This window comes from Anneissia japonica, unplaced genomic scaffold, assembly GCF_011630105.1.
Source record: "Anneissia japonica isolate Jap-2015-1 unplaced genomic scaffold, ASM1163010v1 scaffold287713_len945575_cov184, whole genome shotgun sequence".
Lineage (NCBI taxonomy): Eukaryota > Metazoa > Echinodermata > Crinoidea > Comatulida > Comatulidae > Anneissia > Anneissia japonica.
Genome location: NW_022725774.1, coordinates 565776 through 587733, shown reverse-complemented (window position 1 = coordinate 587733; position 21958 = coordinate 565776). Strand labels below are relative to the sequence as shown.

Below are 21958 nucleotides of genomic sequence, written 5' to 3'. Positions count from 1 at the left end.
GTCGCTCTTTGATAGCTAACATTGTCTATTTAACATCACAATAATTCATTATTAGACCTATAGTTGTTTTTTGAATTGTACTCCACAAATCTCAGCCGATACCTCGCACAACTCGAGTAACGTCTTGTATCTATTGTCGTAACTTCACGGCTCACTGGCTGACACTTGCGATGGCTCGCACTTGTGATCAAATAACACGCTGGCTCGCACTTTGGCAATACTCGCAGTCAACTCGCCCCTAGAAAACCCGCCCTTGGAAACTTGCCCCATAAAAAAATGTAAACTTCCTAGACCATGCAGTCTTCAAAATAAAAATTGTAACCTTTGGTAATCAACTACATTTTCCACATACATAGAAATTTATAGAAAAACTTTATTAAAAAAAAACCTAAATCATAATTCATCACTATAGACACTTTTTGACAAAAATGAAAAATTACGACTTTGTTACCCAATGAGAAGTGCTCTAATATAGACAATGGGTCGTGTCTCATATTATTTGTTATATTTTTATTATTCATTATTTTCACTTGACTCACATGAATAATTTTGTTCGAAGAACATTATGCAGTTGTACTTCGCAGCACTTCACTTGCAATTTGCAATTTCTAGTTTTTTAACTTGTTTTAATTTGTCTTTGCTACATACACAGTAGACAAGAATCCATAAATGCTTCCATAAGCACTGCAGTGCTTTAACATTTTTTCTAGATTTCATGCAGAGCTATTTTGAGAGTTAGTACAGTACTTACTGTATTAAAAATTTTGCTAAATGATACCATTTGTACATAGGCCTCTCTGATGTCTGCATTGTTAGTAGTCCATGAGAAATTGGTTAATTATTGTCCCAATGATACAAAATATCTCACAATTTAAGCTCCGCATTGTTATTTCAAAGTAGCATCTCAAATATATATGCTGAAGTGCTAAATTCGTGATTGATTCTTAGCAAAAACAATCATGTTTTGTGCGGCGCAAGACTTGCACTTACTGGAAAATTTGAAGTATTGGAACTTGTTTTCTCATTGAAAAGAAATACTGTATTACTTTATTATGTTTTTATTATTTACTGTATACATGTCTGTACATCTAATTGTAGGCATAGTAGTTATGGAAGCAGGTCAACTAGGCCCCAAGTCAACTCGGCCCCAGTCAACTCGGCCCCAAATCAACCCGGCCCCAAGTCAACTCGGCCCCATGTCAACTCGGCCCCAAGTCAACTCGGCTCCATGTCAACTCGGTCCCAAGTCAACTTGACCCCAAGTCAACTCGGCCCTAAGTAGTCAACTCAGCCCTGAGTTAACTTGGCCCCAATTTACTGTATATTTACAAAATAATTACCAAAACAATATGAATGCAAAGCCAAATTATTCCAAAATTAAAGTGTTTTAAATCTTGCCTTTGTTATTCTTTTTTCATTAACAATAATACAAACAGCATTAATAGTAATAAATTTAAAATAATAAAAAAGACATAACAAAAACTATTAATAATAACGATATGAACATACTGATTTATAGGCATATCAAATTTTTCTGACCTTCCAGGTAAATGTGCCTCTTGTAATCATCCTGCCATAGTACCCTTGGAATTCTCTTTAAATTCAGCTCCACCTGATATTATTGTTGTCGATATGAGCAAAACCCTCAATGGTTATGTGGGAATTAACTGTCCCACACAATTCTAAACAAAGCCTTGGCAATGCCAAGTCTAGGAAGACAAATAAAGAGAATTATAAACTATTAATTCAAGAATTAATTGAATCTATAGATGTAAAATATGTTTCTATTGAGGTTGGATCCCTCGGCCACTCAATAGAAAGCCATATTAAGGGAAGTCTAGACATATTACAGTATGTGGAAAGAAACATTTCAAAGAGAGCGACAGGAAAAATCATTTAGGACCTTTGTAGAACAGCAGATTAGCTGTTCAAAATACATTTTTTGATGCAAGGAAATTTACAAATTGGTCCCCACCACCCCTATCTTATTATTTTTGAAAAACCAAAACTCATGATACTGTATATGACACCTGAATTATAAAAACATCCTGCATGATGTATCCTTGTGACGATGTAACTTAAAAAATATTTTTAAACCTTTGCTGATTTTTTTGATGTTTTAAATCTTCTTTGTCTTGTCCTTTTGTTTTCGTTACCTTGCCTTGCCCCCTGCTTTTTAGGGTTTGCATGTGAGGTTTTGTTTCAATGTTTTATCCTTTTAAATAAAGTGGTTGAAATAATAAAAAATAAATAATATTATATATATGTATATATACTAGGCATATTTAAATATGCTGAAATTCTTCTCTAATAAAGTTTTTCTGAAGTTCATATTGTTATATAGTATTCGTTTTCTATTATATTTATATATAACATGGTTTAAATTTTACCTATTATATAATGATTTATATACATATATATAGGCCTGTATATATATTTAAATGTATATAAATATATATATAATGTACATATACAGTAAATATGTATATATATATATAAATGTATATTAACTTTATTATATAATGTATATATATTTAAATATACTTAAGGATAGGTCTAAAAATATTGGTTTTTCTCTACTAAAGTGTTTCTGAAGTCTGTATACGTATGGTATTCGTTTCTCATTATTTTTCATATATAAAGACGGTTTGATTTATATATAATATATGTGTGGGTGTGTGTGTATGTGTGTATATATAGAGATATGTATACGGTGTATATATACAGTATATAGGCCTATATATATTCAAATATATATATACATATATGTATATACACAGTATATAGTCTATATATAATATATAATAATATAATATAATATAATATAGTAGTATATTTAACTCACTAAGCATTGTAATGATTATGTCGTTATTATTGTCATCATATCATTTATAATTATTAGTTATATTATACCTTTTTATATTGTTATATTAATATTATTTTTATTAATGCAGTTTTAAATATTGTAAGTGGGTGTAAATGAAAAGATATAACAAAGGCAACGATATAAAACACTATAATTTTGGCTTTGCATTCAAATCTCTTTTGGTAAATATTCAGTAAATACACAGTAAATTGGGGCCGAGTTGACTACTTGGTGCCGAGTTGACTTGGGGCCGAGTTGACATGGGGCCTAGTTGACCTGGGGCCGAGTTGAAATGGGGCCAAGTTGACATGGGGCCGAGTTGACATGGAACCCATTTGAGATGGAGCCGAGATGACTTGTGGCCAAGTTGACTGGGGCCGAGTTGACTCGAATTCGCACCTATTACTGAATACCTTTTTAAGTATACTTTGCTTGCGCAGATATTCTATGCCATGGTAGATTGTTCCTACTGTACGTTTTGACTGATGACCAATGGCTGATATTTATTTATAATTTGTTTATTATAAATTCAGCATATACAGTATACAACACACATAAAAAAGAAGTTACTAAAAAATGGTTAGCGGCATGTCCAGACAGAATAATGGGCTGAAGCCCGACACTGGAGTGAATTATCTCTAAACCACTAACCTGTAAAAAACAATGATAAACAATAATATAAAAAGAGTTTACATTTTATAAATTTTTCAAAAAACAAAAAAATACATAAATTCATCTATAAAAAATATTGAAAATAGTGGACTATGTTGAGTATTATTGATCTAGTTTCTGCAGTATACGCATTCTTTTATCAAAAGCCTTTATTTTATATCAACACAGTCATCACCAATCACAAAATGTGGGTGTAAATAACAAAATGTAGTTTTCTAAATGACACATAAAAAATATACATTATTATTGAAATTTTGATTTATTTTTTTTTTTTATTTTTTTTTTTTGTGATTAATGAATTTCACACAGTTTATCTACCAGCATAAGGTTAAAAAATGTTAAGATGTTGATAAAACCATATAATAGTTACAAAATTGAAGCACCTATTGAATATTACTAATTTTCTATCAGCTTCGTGTAGCTGAACGGAGGGCGTAAAAAAGGATGATTTGCTCATCTTGGAAATTCCCAAATTATAAAAAGCAGCCAATGAGCACTGTGCATTGTATTACTACTTATCATTACAGATCTGTATGCTGACAGAAGTTTTTTTGAAGTATTTGGCATTTTTTAGCAGGTATAGGGAGTTATTTCTGCATAAATTAGCATGTACTACAACTATACTATCTGTTTAAAATGTTTTCTCATGTAGGTTTATCCATTTCTTTCTGAGTACTGATAGTTAACTAAAAAATCACTCTTATTTTTTATACCCCACCTATGGTGTGTCACATCCTCTTCTTGTATTTCTCTGAGCATTTTGTTACTTCTAGAGATCCAATAATGTTCCACGGGTGTTTCAATGATTGTAGACTATGTGGTAAGAATGATTAGCAAGACTATTATTAAGTCATATATACAGTAATTCGAAAATTGACAATCTTCTTTTTATGTGTTCTTTGTGCATGTTGGCATGAAAACACTCATTTGATGTATAAAAATGCTTCTCATAGGTTTCTGATGCTCAACTTCTTAACCCTATGTATTTCATTAAATCCAACCTCCACTTGTTTGTAGTTGTTTGCTATTACTTTACCTTTTCAAAGCAACTTGACTGACCCGCAGATAACATGTAATCAATGATAGAGTAAACTGATAGTAAACTATAGTTCTGTTATGCACATATGTACAATAAGGGGGTCCCAAATAGGAGAAGCCATGGTATGGGAGATCTGGTTTAATGAAATTCCTTTAAATGAATTATTTAAATTTGTGTTGCTTTGTAGTGATATGGCGGTAGAGTGATACTTATCACCAGCTGATTTCAGCGAGATAAAACAGTAGGCCTACTAAACACATTTATCACGAATTCGTGTGAGATAGATTAGATTCATTCGGGAGTGCAGAGGCCGTACAGATTTCCCACAGACATTAGGTGTACATGGCCCTTAAATTTTTTTGCAGTATGTACCGTAATTATAGTTATAAAGAGCTTATTATACATTAATCACAGCAGGTTTTTTTGCAACATCATTCCTCACTCAAGGATATAATTGACAGTTAGTGGGTCATAAACCTTGATACACTAATTGGCATAACACCGGACTAGTCACTCCTCGAGTTAAAATGTGCCCTATTTACTAAGGGCCCTGTACACATCATAATTCCTACCTCTTACAGGCAGGGGCATAGTCTGGTTTAGGCCTGGGGTTTGGAGTGCGAAAATTTAAAATTGTGAAACTAAATCCCTATTCCAATGATAACTTAATGGTCATTTTGTTTATCATAACCAACTTATGAAATTAATTAGCCATGGTGGGGCAGATACAATAATATTAATGGTGATAATTTATTTAAAAATACTCGAAATATACTAAAACTAGAGGTCAGCCTTATAAATTAATTATCAAAGTCAACTCAGAGATCAGAAGTTTGAAAACAATTATTTGCTAACAGTTATTAACGATTGGAACGGTCTTTCACAAAAAATTGTTTTTGTGTTTTGTCAGTAAATTATTTAAAGTTTGTTCTTGAGAAGAGATGGTCTTATTAATAGGTCCATGGTCTGACCACCATCTTAAATTTTGCCCATATGTTTTCCAAGATGTTACAAAAGTTGGTACAAATGAGCTGAGTTTTTTTTATTATGTATGTCCTACGATTCAAGGTACCGATAATTCAAGGTAAAATATATCCACATCCCCAAGGCTATGCCCATGTTTGAACACTTGAGACCCTGCATATATGATACTACTCTTGCTGTTTTCTCCTTTAATATTCAACAGAGAATTCCAAAGCTTCATTCGGTTATATAAGTATTTTTCAAGTGTGCAGTAACTTCTGTCCAGGAATAGCTGTTTCTTATGAGAAAGTTGACATTAATAAATGTCTGAAATCTGGAGTCTTAATAGCATGTCAGATGTTTTTTTTAACTATCCTGTAAACTTGCCTGTAAAACATTTGGGCTGGTTTAAATTGTTAAACAAACTTATTTGGCCCACTGTGTATACAATAAACTTCACTCGTATGGTGGCATACTTGAATTTTTTTCTTTCAAAAAATAAAAAACAAATAACAATATCTTGCAAAATGCACTAGACCTATGAAGTTTTAAGATTAAACTCAAGTGGATGATGTTTCTACTCGGTTTATTCGTGACTTTAACGTGTTTAATGAAGATGCCAGAACAATCCCAGGGATTGACAACCCTACATACAAATTAATATTTCCTCAGATCTAATCTAGATCTAACCTTAAAAATGTTAAAAGAATGGCCCTTAGTTATCCCCAAATCAGCTTTCTCAAAGAAATCATCAGGGCTTAGTCTGCGGATATATTATGGAACATTTTGTAGACCTCAATAACATCAGATCTTAGGACTCTTAGGACAAATATGTGAATTTACTTAGTAAGAATGTATGGATTTAAGGATTTATATAATGGGAGAAACATTTCTTCAAACAATTTAACAACTTATATTTATTGACTGACTCAGACTACATACTACCGCAAATATTTGTATCCCATTTTGCATAATAATACCCCACTCCAAATAATATAAAATTGGCTTTGACTTTAGTCAGAGTTTTTTTGAAAATCACTTTCCAGATTTAAGGTTATGTTGTTATCAGACCATCTTGATAGATCCATTTAGTAGTCAGCAGGGTTTAATTCTTTGAAATCTGGCCTAGAATTATTGTAAGTAAAAAAAAACTCCCATGTACGCATGTGTTTATGTGTTAACGTAGAGTCATACTGTTAAGAAAATATTGGATCAATCATAGTTTTGTAATCATAGTTTTGTACTACAGTATAATTAGTATTGTAAAATGTGTCCCTTCCACCAACTCAGTCTGCTGATTTCCAGTACCCCGTCTGTGCTCAATTGTGTACTTTAGCCTTCAGCCTGCGGACTCACATGAAAATTTATCAGTTAACAGCACATCCAATGTCTTCGTTTGCAACGATGGACAACATATAAGTGGTATTGTACAAATTGTACACCATACAGTCTAATTTTAAAACAAAGCCACAAAAGAAACCTTTTGTTAAAGATATTTTAGGCTAAACATCCATCTTAGTTGTATCTATTGCAATTGAAAACATGCTTCTAAAATTAGATATACCGATATTTTATAGTTGAGCTTAACTTGTCCTTTTTTTCTAGTTTCAGAAATTTGCCATCCACAGAGCAAATCATTTAAACCTTTTGGTATATTTTTCTACTTGCTGACAATGGCCCATGAATTTGCAGATGACTCTTCGGACGTTTTTCAAAAAGAGTCAGGGGAAGATGTCCCAATTTATGGAAGTTTTGGTGCTGATCCAACTTTAGCCAGTTCTGAACCATTTCAGGCTTTAAAAGGTGCATATGAGCATATCAAGCAAAGCTTGCATAGTACAAATGATAAATGCAAATTTCTCACGATAGAAATGAAGAAACTTCAGAAAGAAAATGAGAAATTGAAGCAAAGTAATGAATCATTGGAAAGAATAAATTCTTTTGAGATTTCACCAGAAGTAGCAGTAAGTATATTCATGTTTACTTTTATTGGGTGTCATTTTTAATGTGGTTCAACACCATTTTCTATCGCCTACATAAATCTTTCTATAATCAGTCCTGTCCCATCTGGTCTGCACTACCTCAGTTTTTCCATCTTTCCTTACCTACTGTATATGTATCTCTTTGGACCTCACTGCACAAAAGGCCTCCATGCTCATTTCCTCTTCTTCTTTCAAAGATTATATTCCATCTTCCAGGTCATAGGCTGATCTTGTGGGTTTCAGCTATGTCTACTGTAGAACAAGGCACTTTATCCACCCTGTCCCTCTACACAAAAGTGTAACTGCAATAGGTACCTAGAAACTTTCTGGTACAAATTGAAATGATTTGTTTAATGCAACAATCTAAGGAATACTTCCTTTATACAGTAGACATCATTTCAATGACATAGATAATAATAATATTATGGCGAATCACTCTGATAAAATTTGTGTAGCGTATAGCACTATATAAATACTGACTTATTATTTACGTGTATGTGTACTTTCTTGAAATTGGAAAATGGATGACCTCTTAGGCCTTCATATTAGTGTAAATTTTGGTATTGAAAATATTTTTATTGATCACCCTAGTTCACTTTTCATGTTTAACCTGCTTCTATCTAGTGCTTCTAAATTCCTTGATCTCATCCATCCATTATTTTTTGCCTCTTCTTCCTGAATACAGTATAAAATCTCCTAATTACGTACCCCTCTGTCCGAACAGGGTTTTTAAATGTGAAAATTTGTATTAATTTCAAATAGAGTTCAAATTTTCAGCGTCACAGTGTAGGGATAGTAGGCCTAGGCCAATATGCTGCAAAGTACAAGGCTAGGTAGGCAAGCCTTGCCATGAAAGAAAATTTTTTTCACAATATATGACTGAGATTTTACTGTTTTCTGCAACAAAATGTATCTCGGCTGAAAACGATTGATATATCTTGCTTGAAAGATTGATATATCTTGCTTGAAACTTAGTTTTATTTCGCTTTATAGGCTTGAATGTTTTCTCTCTTATCTAACAATTTAAATTATTTCTGAAGATAATTTAAACACTTTTTTAAAGTGTTTTTATAGTTAAATTTAAAAACAATCATTTGTAATGACTTCATCGCTGCAAAATGGGTTCGTAACATCAAGAGTTCGTAAATGGGAGGTTTGTAATTGGGAGATGTTACTGTAGGTCCATAGCTGCTATTGTACCCAGCACCATGGGATTGGAAAATGGGCATCCTAACCACGAAAACTTCAGCTTGACTCCACCTTTTGTTTTTATATTAATTTCTAGGCCATTTATTTCTGAGCAGCCAAATGAATACTGATTCAATGAATATTCATATGTGTATAGTTTTGTGTACAGGAGCACTTTTAATAAGTGACTCGGAAACTATATTTCAAACTCGAACACAACTTCTTTATTCCACGTTCAAACACCGAGTGCCTACTTCCGCCTCAATGGTATACGAGTAGCTCGTATTAGTAATACGTACGCTATAAGCTAACTATAAACAAGGTCCCTGGAAGGATAGCCACATACACATAACAATGGAATACAGTATAACAATATGGCTGCTCAGAAGACATTCCACCTTTGCCTAATACGAATTGTTTTGCCTTTGTTCTTTATCCAACCACTATTCATTTTCTATCTCACAGGATAAGAATAAAATATACTTGCTCAATACAAAGATAGAAGAACTCACCCGTGAAAATAGTGAACTTCGGACATCATTACCAAGTCAAAGTCAGGCAATCACACTAACAACAGGCAATGAGCAATTTTCAGAAACTCAATGTCAAAGTAAAGATTGTCTGAAAAGAATTCAATCATTAGAAAATATAAACAAGGGTCTAACAACAGATAGCAAGCTACAAGAAAACAAAATAAAGATGCTAAATGAAAAATTGTTAGAAAATCAGAATGCTGAGGAACACCAAAAAGGAAATTTATTACAGTCATCTGTCTCGGAAAAATCTAAGTTAAGTGGAATTTATGATATAATATGTAGCCTGAATATATCTAATTCAACTGAATGGTATGCTGAACTACAGCAGATACAGCAAGAAATAGATAGAAAGCTAACAGAGATTTCCCTCCTTCAAGGAGATTCAGATATGGAAACTGATGGGAATGAAGATCAAACAGAAAATGCGGATATGGTAGAGTTTGATGTTGGATATTTCCTGTCGGACTATAAAAAATTGAAGGAAGAAGTTAAAAATCTATTACACCAGCTACAATATTACAGGGAATTAAATCAGGCTGGTATGCTGAATATCAGGAGTAGAAAAAAACGAGAATCAGGTAAACCACTATTTTTTTTTTCTGTTGGTAAAAACTAGTCAATGAGTAAGGGTAAAGTGAAGCAGTATAAGGGATGGACAAAGTTCAAAACCTGCCAATGCCAGTCTTGCTTGTGTCCTTGGGTAATATACTCTGCTCAAATGAACCTTTCCAGAGTGTCAGTCAAACTTAACTGACCAATCAGAACAGGGACTGGAATATGCACATGTCAAGAAGCACATGTGTTGTCCCATGTGTTTGCGTATGTTTTAATCCTGTCATTTTGTGGGACCTTAGCAACAATATCCAAGGGGTGGGGCTTAGCGGAAGAGTCCATTGTACTTCAGAGGGACATTATCAGAACATATGCAGAGGGACATTAAGCAGAACATATGCAGAGGGACATTAAGCAGAACATATGCAGGACACTAATCAAGATGAGTAGGGGATTATTTTCCTGTGCACTGGACAAGGTAGGCACTGGAGTGTTGTTGCAGGGATTCCCCAGTGACCTATCCTAACTTCCTTGTTTTTAAGAATTACAACAAGGACCAAGTAATACATAGAAATATTCACCACAATGACATGTCAATGGAGAAATAATGACTTTTAAGCAATAAAATACATACATAACTTCTCAATTGAAAATATGCAAAACATTGTATAGCTCATAAATATGTGTACAGTAAATATTTTTTTCAATTTTTAACTTAGATTCTGAAATGGAAGATGATCCGATGAATAGACAGTTTTATAGCCGTTTTAGAGAATTAATACCAAGTTCTAGCATCAAACGTCCACCAAAGGAAGAGTTGGGAACTGCTGCTCTAGGCGAAATTCCACCATCTCTTGAGGGAAGTGAGGAGGACCTCTACGGTGGCTCCCCTCCACAGATCCAGCAAAGTAGTACTAGTACCAGCATATATGGTCAAGGATTTTTTAGGGCTATGCGAAATTCTGAAGAAAATAGCCCCATGGTTAGACTTCCTTCATCAAGTTATGGTGCAGCCACAAATGTCCCAGCTATGCGTGATATTACACATTTCGGACCAGGGAGTGCACCAACTTTTTCAACCAGTGGTCGTATGGGATCCGCTATTACCTTTACTCACGGAATTGGAAGCCCAGTGGCCAGTCAAAGCCAAGAGTCAGAAGGCAAATTTAAAATACCTATTATGCAAGAGACAGGTGAGGGCCTGTTACCACCCAGAAATCCTCCTAACCTACAAGAGGATTTACATGCTGCTGGACGCAGTTCTCCTGAGGTATTTACACCAGCTGCCCTTCTGGAAGAGCAAAAAAAAGAAGCTGAGGCTGGTGATATGACTCCAGTAGACCCAGAATGGACTTCCTGCCCAATGTGCAGCCGGCAATTCGATCGCTCTTTATTTTCAGCTGAGTTCATTAACCATCATGTAAATTCTCATTTTGATGGAAGTTCTGAGTATGAATTTGTTGATATCTTACAATGAAAAGAACATGGATTTGATTATCTTTAGACCCCATTTACACTTGGTTAAATCTTCCTAAGGCCATCGTTAAAGCGTAAACAGAAACTAACACAGAGCGTGCTTAACTTTGTCAAAGTATTTTTCAGTCTGCTCCTTGATGTTTTTGTGTGTGATCCATGGAATGATGCTTGAGTCTCCGTAGCGATAATCTAAAAATTATATCAACAAACTCCCTCACTTGATGACACAAAGATAGCTAAATTATCCAAATAAGTCTTGTGCAACTTGTACACAGTGGTATATCTAGAAGTCTTTCTACAAGATTTTTTTTTTGGGGGGGAGGCGCGTAATTTTTGGAGAGGTGTGCGCACCGCCCTAGATATGCCACTTCTTGTACAACTCAACAATTAACATATTAAATTCTATGTGCTTCATTATTCAGACATTTGGACCTATATCACATTTTCAAATTTATTTGTAGAATGCAGTCTACCATTTCAATCAAATTATGTTTTTAATTTTGGCATTGGTTTAAATTCAGTTTTCCCTCACGCTCCTCTCTCTCTCTCCTGATAAAAATATTTCCACCATTAATACCTGTGGCGGATGCAGGGTTGGGGTACAGATGGTGCGATTGCACCCCCCTAAATTGTATTAAAAAAAATAATTGTTGATATGAAGATAAATTAAATTTCTGGTCATGTAGAGGTCTATATTCTTAAAATTTTAGCATGTCAGCCCCAATCATGGCGGGGCTGAGATGGTGTGGACCCCCCTACTGCCAAATAAATGAAATTAAATCTGGTATGCGAGTGCAATTTCCGGGCATATTCTCAAAATTTTCGCCCCACAGCTCCAACCATGGTGGGGCTGAGGTGGTGCGGACTCTTCTTCACCCCCTACCGCCAAATCCTGCATCCGCCCCAGAATACAGTTTTGAATACAAGTTGCATGATTTGTCTCTTCAAACTGTCTAGGCCTAGGTCAAGGAGGTGTGTGACTTTTTAAGCAATTTAGTTCCATATGCTACATAGATTATTTCAATTCAGATTAGATTAAACAGTGCATTTAAGAATTGCCTTTGGCCCCTGACATGCCAACATACAATTTTTCATACACTAAACGTGAAACAATGTACAGTCAGCTATAATAATTGCATTAACACATACTGTGAAGTGGCTTCTCCCAGCGTGACAACCCTGCAGCTGTGATGCTATACTTCGATGGTGCATAAACATTGTATTATATTCAGAATACAGAATTTAATTGAGTGAGACTACAGCAGATGAAATAAAAACAAAACAATGTGCTATTAGTGTGCTAGATGTTTGAAGGTTACTGAAATCAGAAACCATGTTGAGGAAGTATAATCCTGATGGCTGTCATCTTCCTTTCTCAGGCTCTACACTGCAACTAAATTATTAAAGTGAGGTATAAAAGACTGCTGGATGTAGACCAAAGATACTAGAAATACAAGATAGAGTTCTCCACACAAAAAAAGTGTTCCACCGTAGTATAGGAAACTTGCATGGTTAAAATGAAGGGCGCCGTCTACGTTGGGCACGACTTCCGCCTCATTTTTACAATGGGAGTATCTTTGATGTAGACAAAGTGGTCTGTATTTTGTAGTTTGGAGCATTGGATGCTTGTGTGTTAGTGATTCCTAAACCTCTTTGATGATGGCAGTACTGAGTCTCTACACTGCAACTACAGGGGTTAGCTACAAGTAGGTTGTTCCACAAATGCATACTACAATGTTAAAGGGACGTATGGAAGCATGCTGGATGTAGAAAAATTGATCTGTATTTTGTAATTTGGAGCATTGGATGCTTGTGTGTTAGCAATTCCGAAACATCTTGTTTGGTGAAGGTACTGAGGCTCTACACTGCAACTACTGAGCTTAGATACTAGTAGGTTGCATCACATTACTTATGTTCACTACGATATTACGGAAATGTATGAAAGAAATCTAGAAAAAGTGATCTGCAAAATCATCATGCATTGAAGCGATTGTGTGTGTATGTTAGTGATTCCTTAATCTCTTGTATGATATGGCAGTACTGCGGCTCTAAACTGAAACTTTAGAGGTTAGCTTCTAGTAGGTTGTTCGACAAATGCATACTACAATATAAAGAGAGGTACAAAAGAATGCTGGATATGGAAAAAGTTACCTGTATTTTGTAAGTTGGAGCATTTGTGCTTGTGTTGGTGATTCTTAAACCTCTTGTTTAATGACAGCATTGCAGCTTTTAAAACTTGCTCTGGGTAAGCAACCAGTCGTTGTGTTTAATCCATCAGTTTACATAGTATTCAAGTTTGGTACACTATGTACAATACTGTACCAGTGTCTTGTAGGCTTTGGTTTTTACATTTTTGGACCATGATTTTGTTTTTCACATCCGGCCCAAGAGTTATCATCCTTTTTTATCATTCTCTCAGGATGGCTATGTTTGGCAATTACTTTATGACACCTAGATATTCATGTTGGACAACTTTGCTAATGATGTCCTTATAAGCGCTGAATGAAGTGCTTGGGTTTTTCACTGATAAAATTTGACAGCACAGATTTTGATTATGTGGTCTATAACTTAAGGCAGAAAGTTTTGTACGTGTACTTAAAATTCATTCTGTTTGATCCCCATAGTTTGAGGATTTCTCAGAAAATTATCTCTCGGGTACGACTTTATTGTCTTGAAAGGCAATTTTCTGAAAGAGTATTACACTTTCATAAAATTGCCATTCAAAACAATGGACGTACTCTATATAAAGGGCCATAACGAGCCTTAGGAAATCCCAGAGGAGACCTCAACTCAACTAAAGATTAACCATGATTGCTTGAATCTGAAAGAGGAATGTATTGATATCCAGATATGAAAGGACCATCCAGTGCTACAGAAATGTACATTGACAGACAAGAGGCGATGGGAAATCAAGCAAGATTTCATCACCCAGGCTGAGTAGTGCAAATGTATGTTGCAAGTTCATTAAATTTGTTTTCATATCAGTTGAAAGATATTTATAAATCATTTGCAGGTTTTCATTGGCATTGGGATGGAATGAATGAACCTAATTTATTAAAATAGCAAGTGATATATGAAATGCTTCCTTCATTGATTGATTGATTGATTGATTGACAGTGCAAGTAATAAATGATAGGAGTTTTTTTAAATCAGCTGTCGGGGGGGGGGAGGTTATGTACTGAGCTGGAAAAACTACCATTTTGTGTGTTAGGCTGAAAAAATATACCTAATTAAGAAATAATGTAGTTTTTACATGTCTGTAAAAATTGGGAGATGGTAACTTATACTTCTTCAAATTTTGATCAAGTATTTGTCGTTGATCCTGTACTACTTGGCTTAAGGGGCAAAATACAGCCCATTCGTCATCGGAGTCAGAAAGTGTGTATGGATGTAAATAAATGTGCTTTATCATAGAAATTGAGGGCTTAGGATATTTAATAGATGAATGAGAACGAATTTAGGCTGAAAAAAGCTTAATTTATGTGTGTAACACTTGAGGTTAATTTGGCTGCATTCCAGCACACCTGTTATCACTACGAGAAGCATTGCAATACACCTGTGATCACCACTATGCAAATTGTAAAAAATGTTCTCTTGCATCATAAGTTGTGGAAAGCATTTCACTGCACCTGTGATGATTTCATAGGCTGTGGTTAGCATTTCAGCACAAGGTTAATCATATAAAAGAAAGTTATGACAAATTTTGAAAGTAAAATCCTACTTAGGAACATATTAGTATTAGCAAGTTGTGAATTTGAAAAAAAAAATTACATGTGAAGTAATAATGAATCTTAGTTTTACCAATATATTGTTATTTACTACAAAACAGCAGAATGATTAAACATGTTAAACTTGTATTAAGACAAAGAAACATTCTCGCTTACGGTACCTTCAATTTGCGTATACAATAGATAGAATCTACTGTACACATTAAGCATAAATATACTTGCAAAATCCATAATTTTAGTTGCGTTGGAATGTTTTTCCCATCATGATTACAACTTTACTCCACCTGTGACTACTCCATGGTCACAGGTGCATTGAAACACACAGCAACCCAGGTGTGATTGAAATGCAACAAAGATGTGACCTCTCCCATGGTCACAGGTGCATTGAAACACTGCAACCCAGGTGGGCCTACTTTACATTGAATCATATAACAGGCACACTTGGGATCTACTGCAGTGTTTAAAATGCACCTGTGATCATGGCTGTACTTTAGTTTTGTTGACCATATCACAGGTGGATTGAAGCACAGCAATAGATCCCAGGTGTGCCTAATTATAATTGAATGATATAATACTAGTTGAAAGGCCTATTTAACAAATCCACATAGTTCTAGAAGACTATTGTAAGATGTATCTGTTTATTGTGATTATGGGCATTAATTAAATTGTATATTTGTTCAATTTTTAGCAAGATCAAGGAGCATGATTGTTGAAATACATTTATAATATTTGTAGTGTGTATATATTCATCGACTATGCTTCTAAGAATGTTTAGTTGAAGTTCGTTATTCTTTTTTGTATTTGTTTTCGTTATATTGTTATTGGCACTGTGTTAATATTATTGGTTAATTCCATTATTTTTGTATATTGTGCATCTATGAGTACTAACACACCACTCCACTTTCGACACGTGTAAAAAGTCCTTATTAACTTAGCTATGTCCGCACTATCATGTTTTGTGTGACAAACACCTATAGTATTGTGTCCTTAAATGGGTATGTTATTTGTCACAGAAAACGTGATAGTGTGGACAAACCCTTACACATGGGTTTTGATGCACACAGAACTGAACAAATTAAACTAATGTGCACAATGGGTAATCAGCATATTCCGACAGATGGACCTCACCCTCTTTATCCTCACCTGTCAACTGATGCCCAAAAATAGCAGTGCCAGACATGCTGTTTCTGCATTAGAAAAATTATTTTACCTGTGTTTTTTCCTCACTGATTTTACCACAATCCTCAACAGCTTGGTAAGGCTTCAACAGGGGGCTAGAGCCTAGCCCACCAGCTGACACCACATCTATATAGAGTACTATGCTCATCACACCACAACTTGACACCCCCTTGGTACTGAGCAACACTACCCAAGTGGATAATAAGGCAGTGCCACCTACAGAAGCCAGTCCATAGCTTTTTCAAGTGAACATGATTAATATACTTTTATGCATTTAATTTGTGCCTTGTAAACATATACCATTTTTACAGTGAGTGGTCGGGCAATGATTGCAGTTCATGCTCTCAATCCTGGGGTTGGGGATTTGAAACTGGCTGTGCATATGTGGCAAGACAAGCCAAACCAGTCACTCGTCGCAAATCCTGTTTCAGAGATAATGACCAAAACATCCTGTGATGTCAAAACTTTTGAAATCTATTTTATTTCACTAAACTAACATTTATATTTCAGCATATCATGCTATGCTGTTATTTTCCTCATTTTCAATGTTAAAACAACAATTTTTAACGATTTGGTGATGGTTTCTGCCTGAGAAATGCCTGAAATCCTGAACTTTAAAGGCTGATTTCTCAAATATTGTTCTTTAAACAGTTTTAAACATAGCGAAATGTCGGATTTAAATGATTCTTTTACCATTTTATAGCTCTCATTTGAGGCATGTTGTGGCAGAATGGCTAAATTGTAGCACAAATTTTAAAAAGTTATTAATATTTTCAGATACCTGAGTATGTAATCTTTAAAATGAGTGATCAATTATCAAAATTGGTCATGCCAAGCCTATATTGAAAAGTGAAAATGCAGCACTCTAGAGTCAAGATGATTTTGAGTATTGCCTTTCAAATTATTTACTCAATACTGGCCTGTGCAGCAACTTAACCATTTCACCACGACATGCCTCATTTTACTGTTTAACCCTGTATTAATAACTAAAAATCGATTTTTGCGACGAGCTTGTCTTTGCCATATATATTGCTTGACGTGTCCTGGACCAGGCACTTAATCCACATTGTCTCTCACCACCTATTGTAGGATATATGTGGGTACCTGGTAGGGTTAGATAATGCCAATGCACTTTTAGCTGAACTCCAACAGTTAGAATACTGTCTACAGAGCTGAGAATGCATTTCCAGTGGCGGATTTATGGAGGATGAATTGGGTGGCTAGCCACCTCCCTCCATTCTCAAAAACAAATATTCTAAATTGTAAAGCTCTAAAGTTTTGGGCTAGGCTTTCTTTCAAGGCTAGCTAGTCTTCAGTCAGAACATGATGCAGACCTGTCTGTCTTTTTTGTCAACATTCCATTTTTTCACATGTAAAAAGTCAGACAGAATAATTCTTGGCAATAACAATGAATGGAAAGGAAAAGCATGCCACCCAGAGATAGACAAGAAGTGCGGGACTTCTTTAAAAGAAAACTAAAGTGGGAATTATTCATCATCATAATCCATTTTGTTGAAAATCATTATTATACTATTGGTACACCAATTACATTTTTAAAATTTGGTTTTAAAGTTTGTTTTATATCATCAGCATACATTAATGTTTTCATAATAAATTCAGTCTGTATACAGAAATTTTAAAATTGTTATATCATTTAGGTGAAGGTGGATATATTCCTTTTTTTTGTTTGATACATTTATGTTTAAATAGGCCTGTCTTAAATGCAGAAATTCAATACGGACACAAGAACCCCGCCCGCCCTCATTATATCCTAGATCTGCCACTGGTTTCATGTTTTTAATCCAATGACAGCTGGGTATTAATCTAAAGCGAGGCATTAACATAATATTGTGGTAAGACTTGCTACGATTCTTATAAATATACATCGGATAAATATTACCGTATGGAACATTTCCGTTTTTTAATCTTGAATTATTAAGCTTTGATACTTCAATTTAAAATGCGGTGGAAACTGTTGAGGCACTCAGCCATATGAACCGCTTGGTTATTGCTCAGCGATGAAATGGTGTCATGTGGTATTGTACATAGTGTTGTAGTACTCTGGTAATTTCTACCCCAACCGTAAAGAGCAGTAGGCCTAATACAATTGAACTACTGTAGTCTCCGTATTATTCAATTAATTATCCAAGTTTTTTATTGTTTTTGTATAGTTATTAGCATCTGTATATTCTGTACTTTATTTTACTTATTCATGGTTGTTTTTGCTCCACAGCAACTATAAGTACAATGCCCATGTAGAAAAAAAAAAACATGAGCATCTAGCAAATATTACTATACATGAATTCATCGAATTATAACAAATAAATTTATTCCCATTTCAATTTGCATTCACGGGTCATAGATTAAGCATACCTATGTAATGAAAAGACAGAAAATTTATTAAATTATTAAGAAAAGTTATTTGTTATACCATTTGTATCGGAATAATCTATTCTAAATGTAAATAGGAAAAGAAAGCATTACATTAAAATCCTACTAACGTAGGTAACCTCCTTCCATATACAACCTTGTCAGTTAACATTTAATAATCAAGAAATAGCTACAATCGACAAAACATTTAATACACAAAATTGCTAGCAAAGCTGTACAAATGTTTGGTACATAATTAGGGCATGGTATCTGTTTAAAGCCAAGGTCTGTGGTGTTTTTTTTAGAATATGCATCCTGTATATGACTGTTAAATGCATTAAGAACATTTTAGGCCAGCTTGAAAACATTCAGAATTTGTTGAACTAATGGTAGGTTGCGGCATAAATAACAGTATAAAAGCATACAAGAAATAGGTTAATGGAAAGCCCGATTTCCGACCCAATTCAAAGTGATGTGCCTCATTCAATGAACAGTCCAGGATTTGGAATTACTTTCCCATATGGTATAGTCTGGGAACATTACTCAATGAATTCCAGGTATTCAATTATGAGGCAATAAACCACATGGCATGTTACCAAACATGCAGTAATTATATTTTCAGACTTTTTTAATATTTCATTACTTGTGCTCAGTATGTCCAATTGCAATGGTTTTATTAAATAATTTTGAAATCTCTTAATAGTCTTTTGGAAAAAATGATTAATTATAAATATTAAAGGTAGCAAGAACTATAATCGTTGTATCCAATTACAGTGGTATATTTTTATTATTTTGTTGGAAAATAAATATTTATTCTATAGATTTGATGAAAATTACTGATATTTTCAATTTGAATTAAAAAAAGAGACATGATACTCACCAACAACACAAATTTCAAGTTTAATCGTTTGTTTTTGTTCTTTTCTGTATTTGTAATATTGTAATTGTTAATGTATTTTTAATTTGAGACAAATAAAAGTGAATTCTGACACACTATGTTCAGCAATTAAGCAAAACTTCACAAGATTTTTTTTTTGTAAAAGATTTTATTTGACATGTCTACAATATACAGTTTGAAATTATGTCTTTATGAAGGCTATTTTTGCTGTCATTGTAATTAAAACAGAGGGTTCCCAGTTACCTAGAGAAATGTAGAGTGGCAGATCAATCACCATTTTTCTGTGCTGCTCCTTGGAATTAACCCATTTAGTTTCATACATAGATAACTATTCTTTTGTGCCAATATCTTTAAATTGTATGAATATAACTAAATTAATATTGAAACTCACTAACTACGGCAGTTACCAGTGAAAGTCTAAACATATACAGGGATGTAGAGTCAAAATTGTGTTACAATAAAATTGAAGGTAAAAATATTTGTTTGAGAAACATTTCAAACATGTTAAGGTTGAATATCAACTTGCTCTGGACATATGAATAGCAAATTTGATAGGAAATATAATTTTTGATGTTATAAATTTATTGACTTGCAATCTACATACAGTACTGCATTTAAGCTGATAGCATGTCAGAGAACAAGCTGTGAGGGCGCCATTTAACTGTTTAATAAAATAAGAGTTAAAAACAACCTTGATATTGCAGTTGTAAATTTCTAATATGTAAGAAGCCTAGAAACAACTTTAAATCCTACAAGGAAGACATTACATGTTATAATTGGAAACATAGAGACAGTCGAGGCACTGACTACAATTTTTTTTTTGGTTGGCACAGTTAAGGGTCGCAATCTTTTGAGCCCCTAAGCAGTTAAAGCCCCTGGAATAATACTCTCTCATCTTGGCTGACCCTGTTCATTTGAATCAATGGTTAATGTTCAAAAAAACAATTGTTAAAATTGTTTTAGACATTCATAGAAACATGAAACTCTGCATCAAATAACCCTGGGATTGCCGAGAGAGAAATGAAAATCTAATCACCTGGTTAAACATAATACTGTACCATCCATTTTGAAAGTGGACAAAATTTGAATAATTTTATGTTAATGTTTTTTCAATTAAGTGTAAAAAAAATTCAAAATACATAAATTTTTATTTCCATTCTATATTATCAATCCACAATGAAACAAGGGTGATATTCTAAGATGAGAGAATGGTATTGCTAAAAGCTAGATGGTGGTACTCTACTCTACAGAGGTAAAGATACGATTGTATTAAGCAATGGTTCGTACAGATCGTCAATGACAATCAGCATACTGTTTTTGGTGCTGATGTACAGTTATTGCCTGATGTAGTTTAAGTCGACCATTACATTATATCTTTAACAAGTAATTGTTGTGGTAGCTGAGTACCTGAACTGTTAAGATCTGAAATACATTTACACTGTCATAAGTCAAAGATCATTTCTAATATCTAATTATACTATTTATATAATACATTATATTTTGCATATTCTCTACACTTTTTTTATACAAGTAGGTTTAAAATGGTTCATAAATGAGAGGAATTCAAGTAGAAACATGTTATCAATGTTATATACTGTAACACAGAGGTATTGATACATCATAACAGTGGTGGCCCCAGCAGAGAAAGGGCAGGGGGAGAGGGAAAGGGGACAAACCTGTATTTTGCAAAATGAACAGAAATAAAGCCACAATTAATAACAACTCCTTTGACCAAAAATAGGAAAAAAAATCGTTGGCATATTGTAATACAACAGCTTAAAATGACTCAAATTGCCCAGATTTTATAGCTGTCAGGTTTAGTTTTTACCTAGACTCCGCTAAACTCTGTAAATAATTGTCAGACCAGCAGCCAAATATTTTAGCATCATCCCACCCCCCTTTCTGTTTGTTGGGTAAATGCTGGCAACACCACTGCTCTATACATATATCACGAGTATTGACAACAACTTAATACAGTACACTAAAAGTGTTTTAGTGTTAAATAGAAAATGAATATCAGTATTTTATGATATACAGTCTATAATAAATTCTAGAAACAACTTCAATCAGTATTCAACTAAAATATCAAATTCTTCATTTTGAAAGGACCAAATAAGTTAAAGCTTCGAAAAAGAGACAGCTCAAAACCGTAATTCCGTTTTCGCTGATTTCACAGAGTAAAAAAAGAATAAAGGTGTGCTTTCTGTTATGGGTAAACGGGAAGTAAAATATTCTCATGTTCTAATTTTTAATTCAAAGCTTCAATGGACCTTTCAGCAAGCCCTGGCCCTTTGGATATCGTTGCTAATATCCCACAAAAGGACAGTGTAAAAACATATGCTAACATGTGTGTTTGTGGGACCACTTTGTTTGTTAGCCCTGTTCTGATTGGTCAGTTGTTACGCTTGATTGACACTCCGGAAAGGCCAATTAAGCTGGCTTAAATATAAAACAAAGTAGGCAAATTCAAATATTAAGCAATTAGCAAGACACTTTTTGACTTGTAAAA

General features: G+C 34.1%; 1 protein-coding gene across 1 annotated transcript in view; it reads left to right on the top strand.

Annotated features, from left to right (window-relative positions):
• Positions 1–15856, top strand: part of LOC117112882 (calcium-binding and coiled-coil domain-containing protein 1-like) — an 18570-nt gene extending 2714 nt beyond the window's left edge. Inside the window, exons 2-4 of the mRNA XM_033256092.1 lie at positions 7146–7504; positions 9176–9824; positions 10518–15856. Of these exons, the coding sequence (XP_033111983.1) occupies positions 7214–7504; positions 9176–9824; positions 10518–11275 (1698 nt within the window). The 5' untranslated portion in view covers positions 7146–7213 and the 3' untranslated portion in view covers positions 11276–15856. The remainder of the gene's footprint in view (positions 1–7145; positions 7505–9175; positions 9825–10517) is intronic.
• Positions 15857–21958: the final 6102 nt, after the last annotated feature.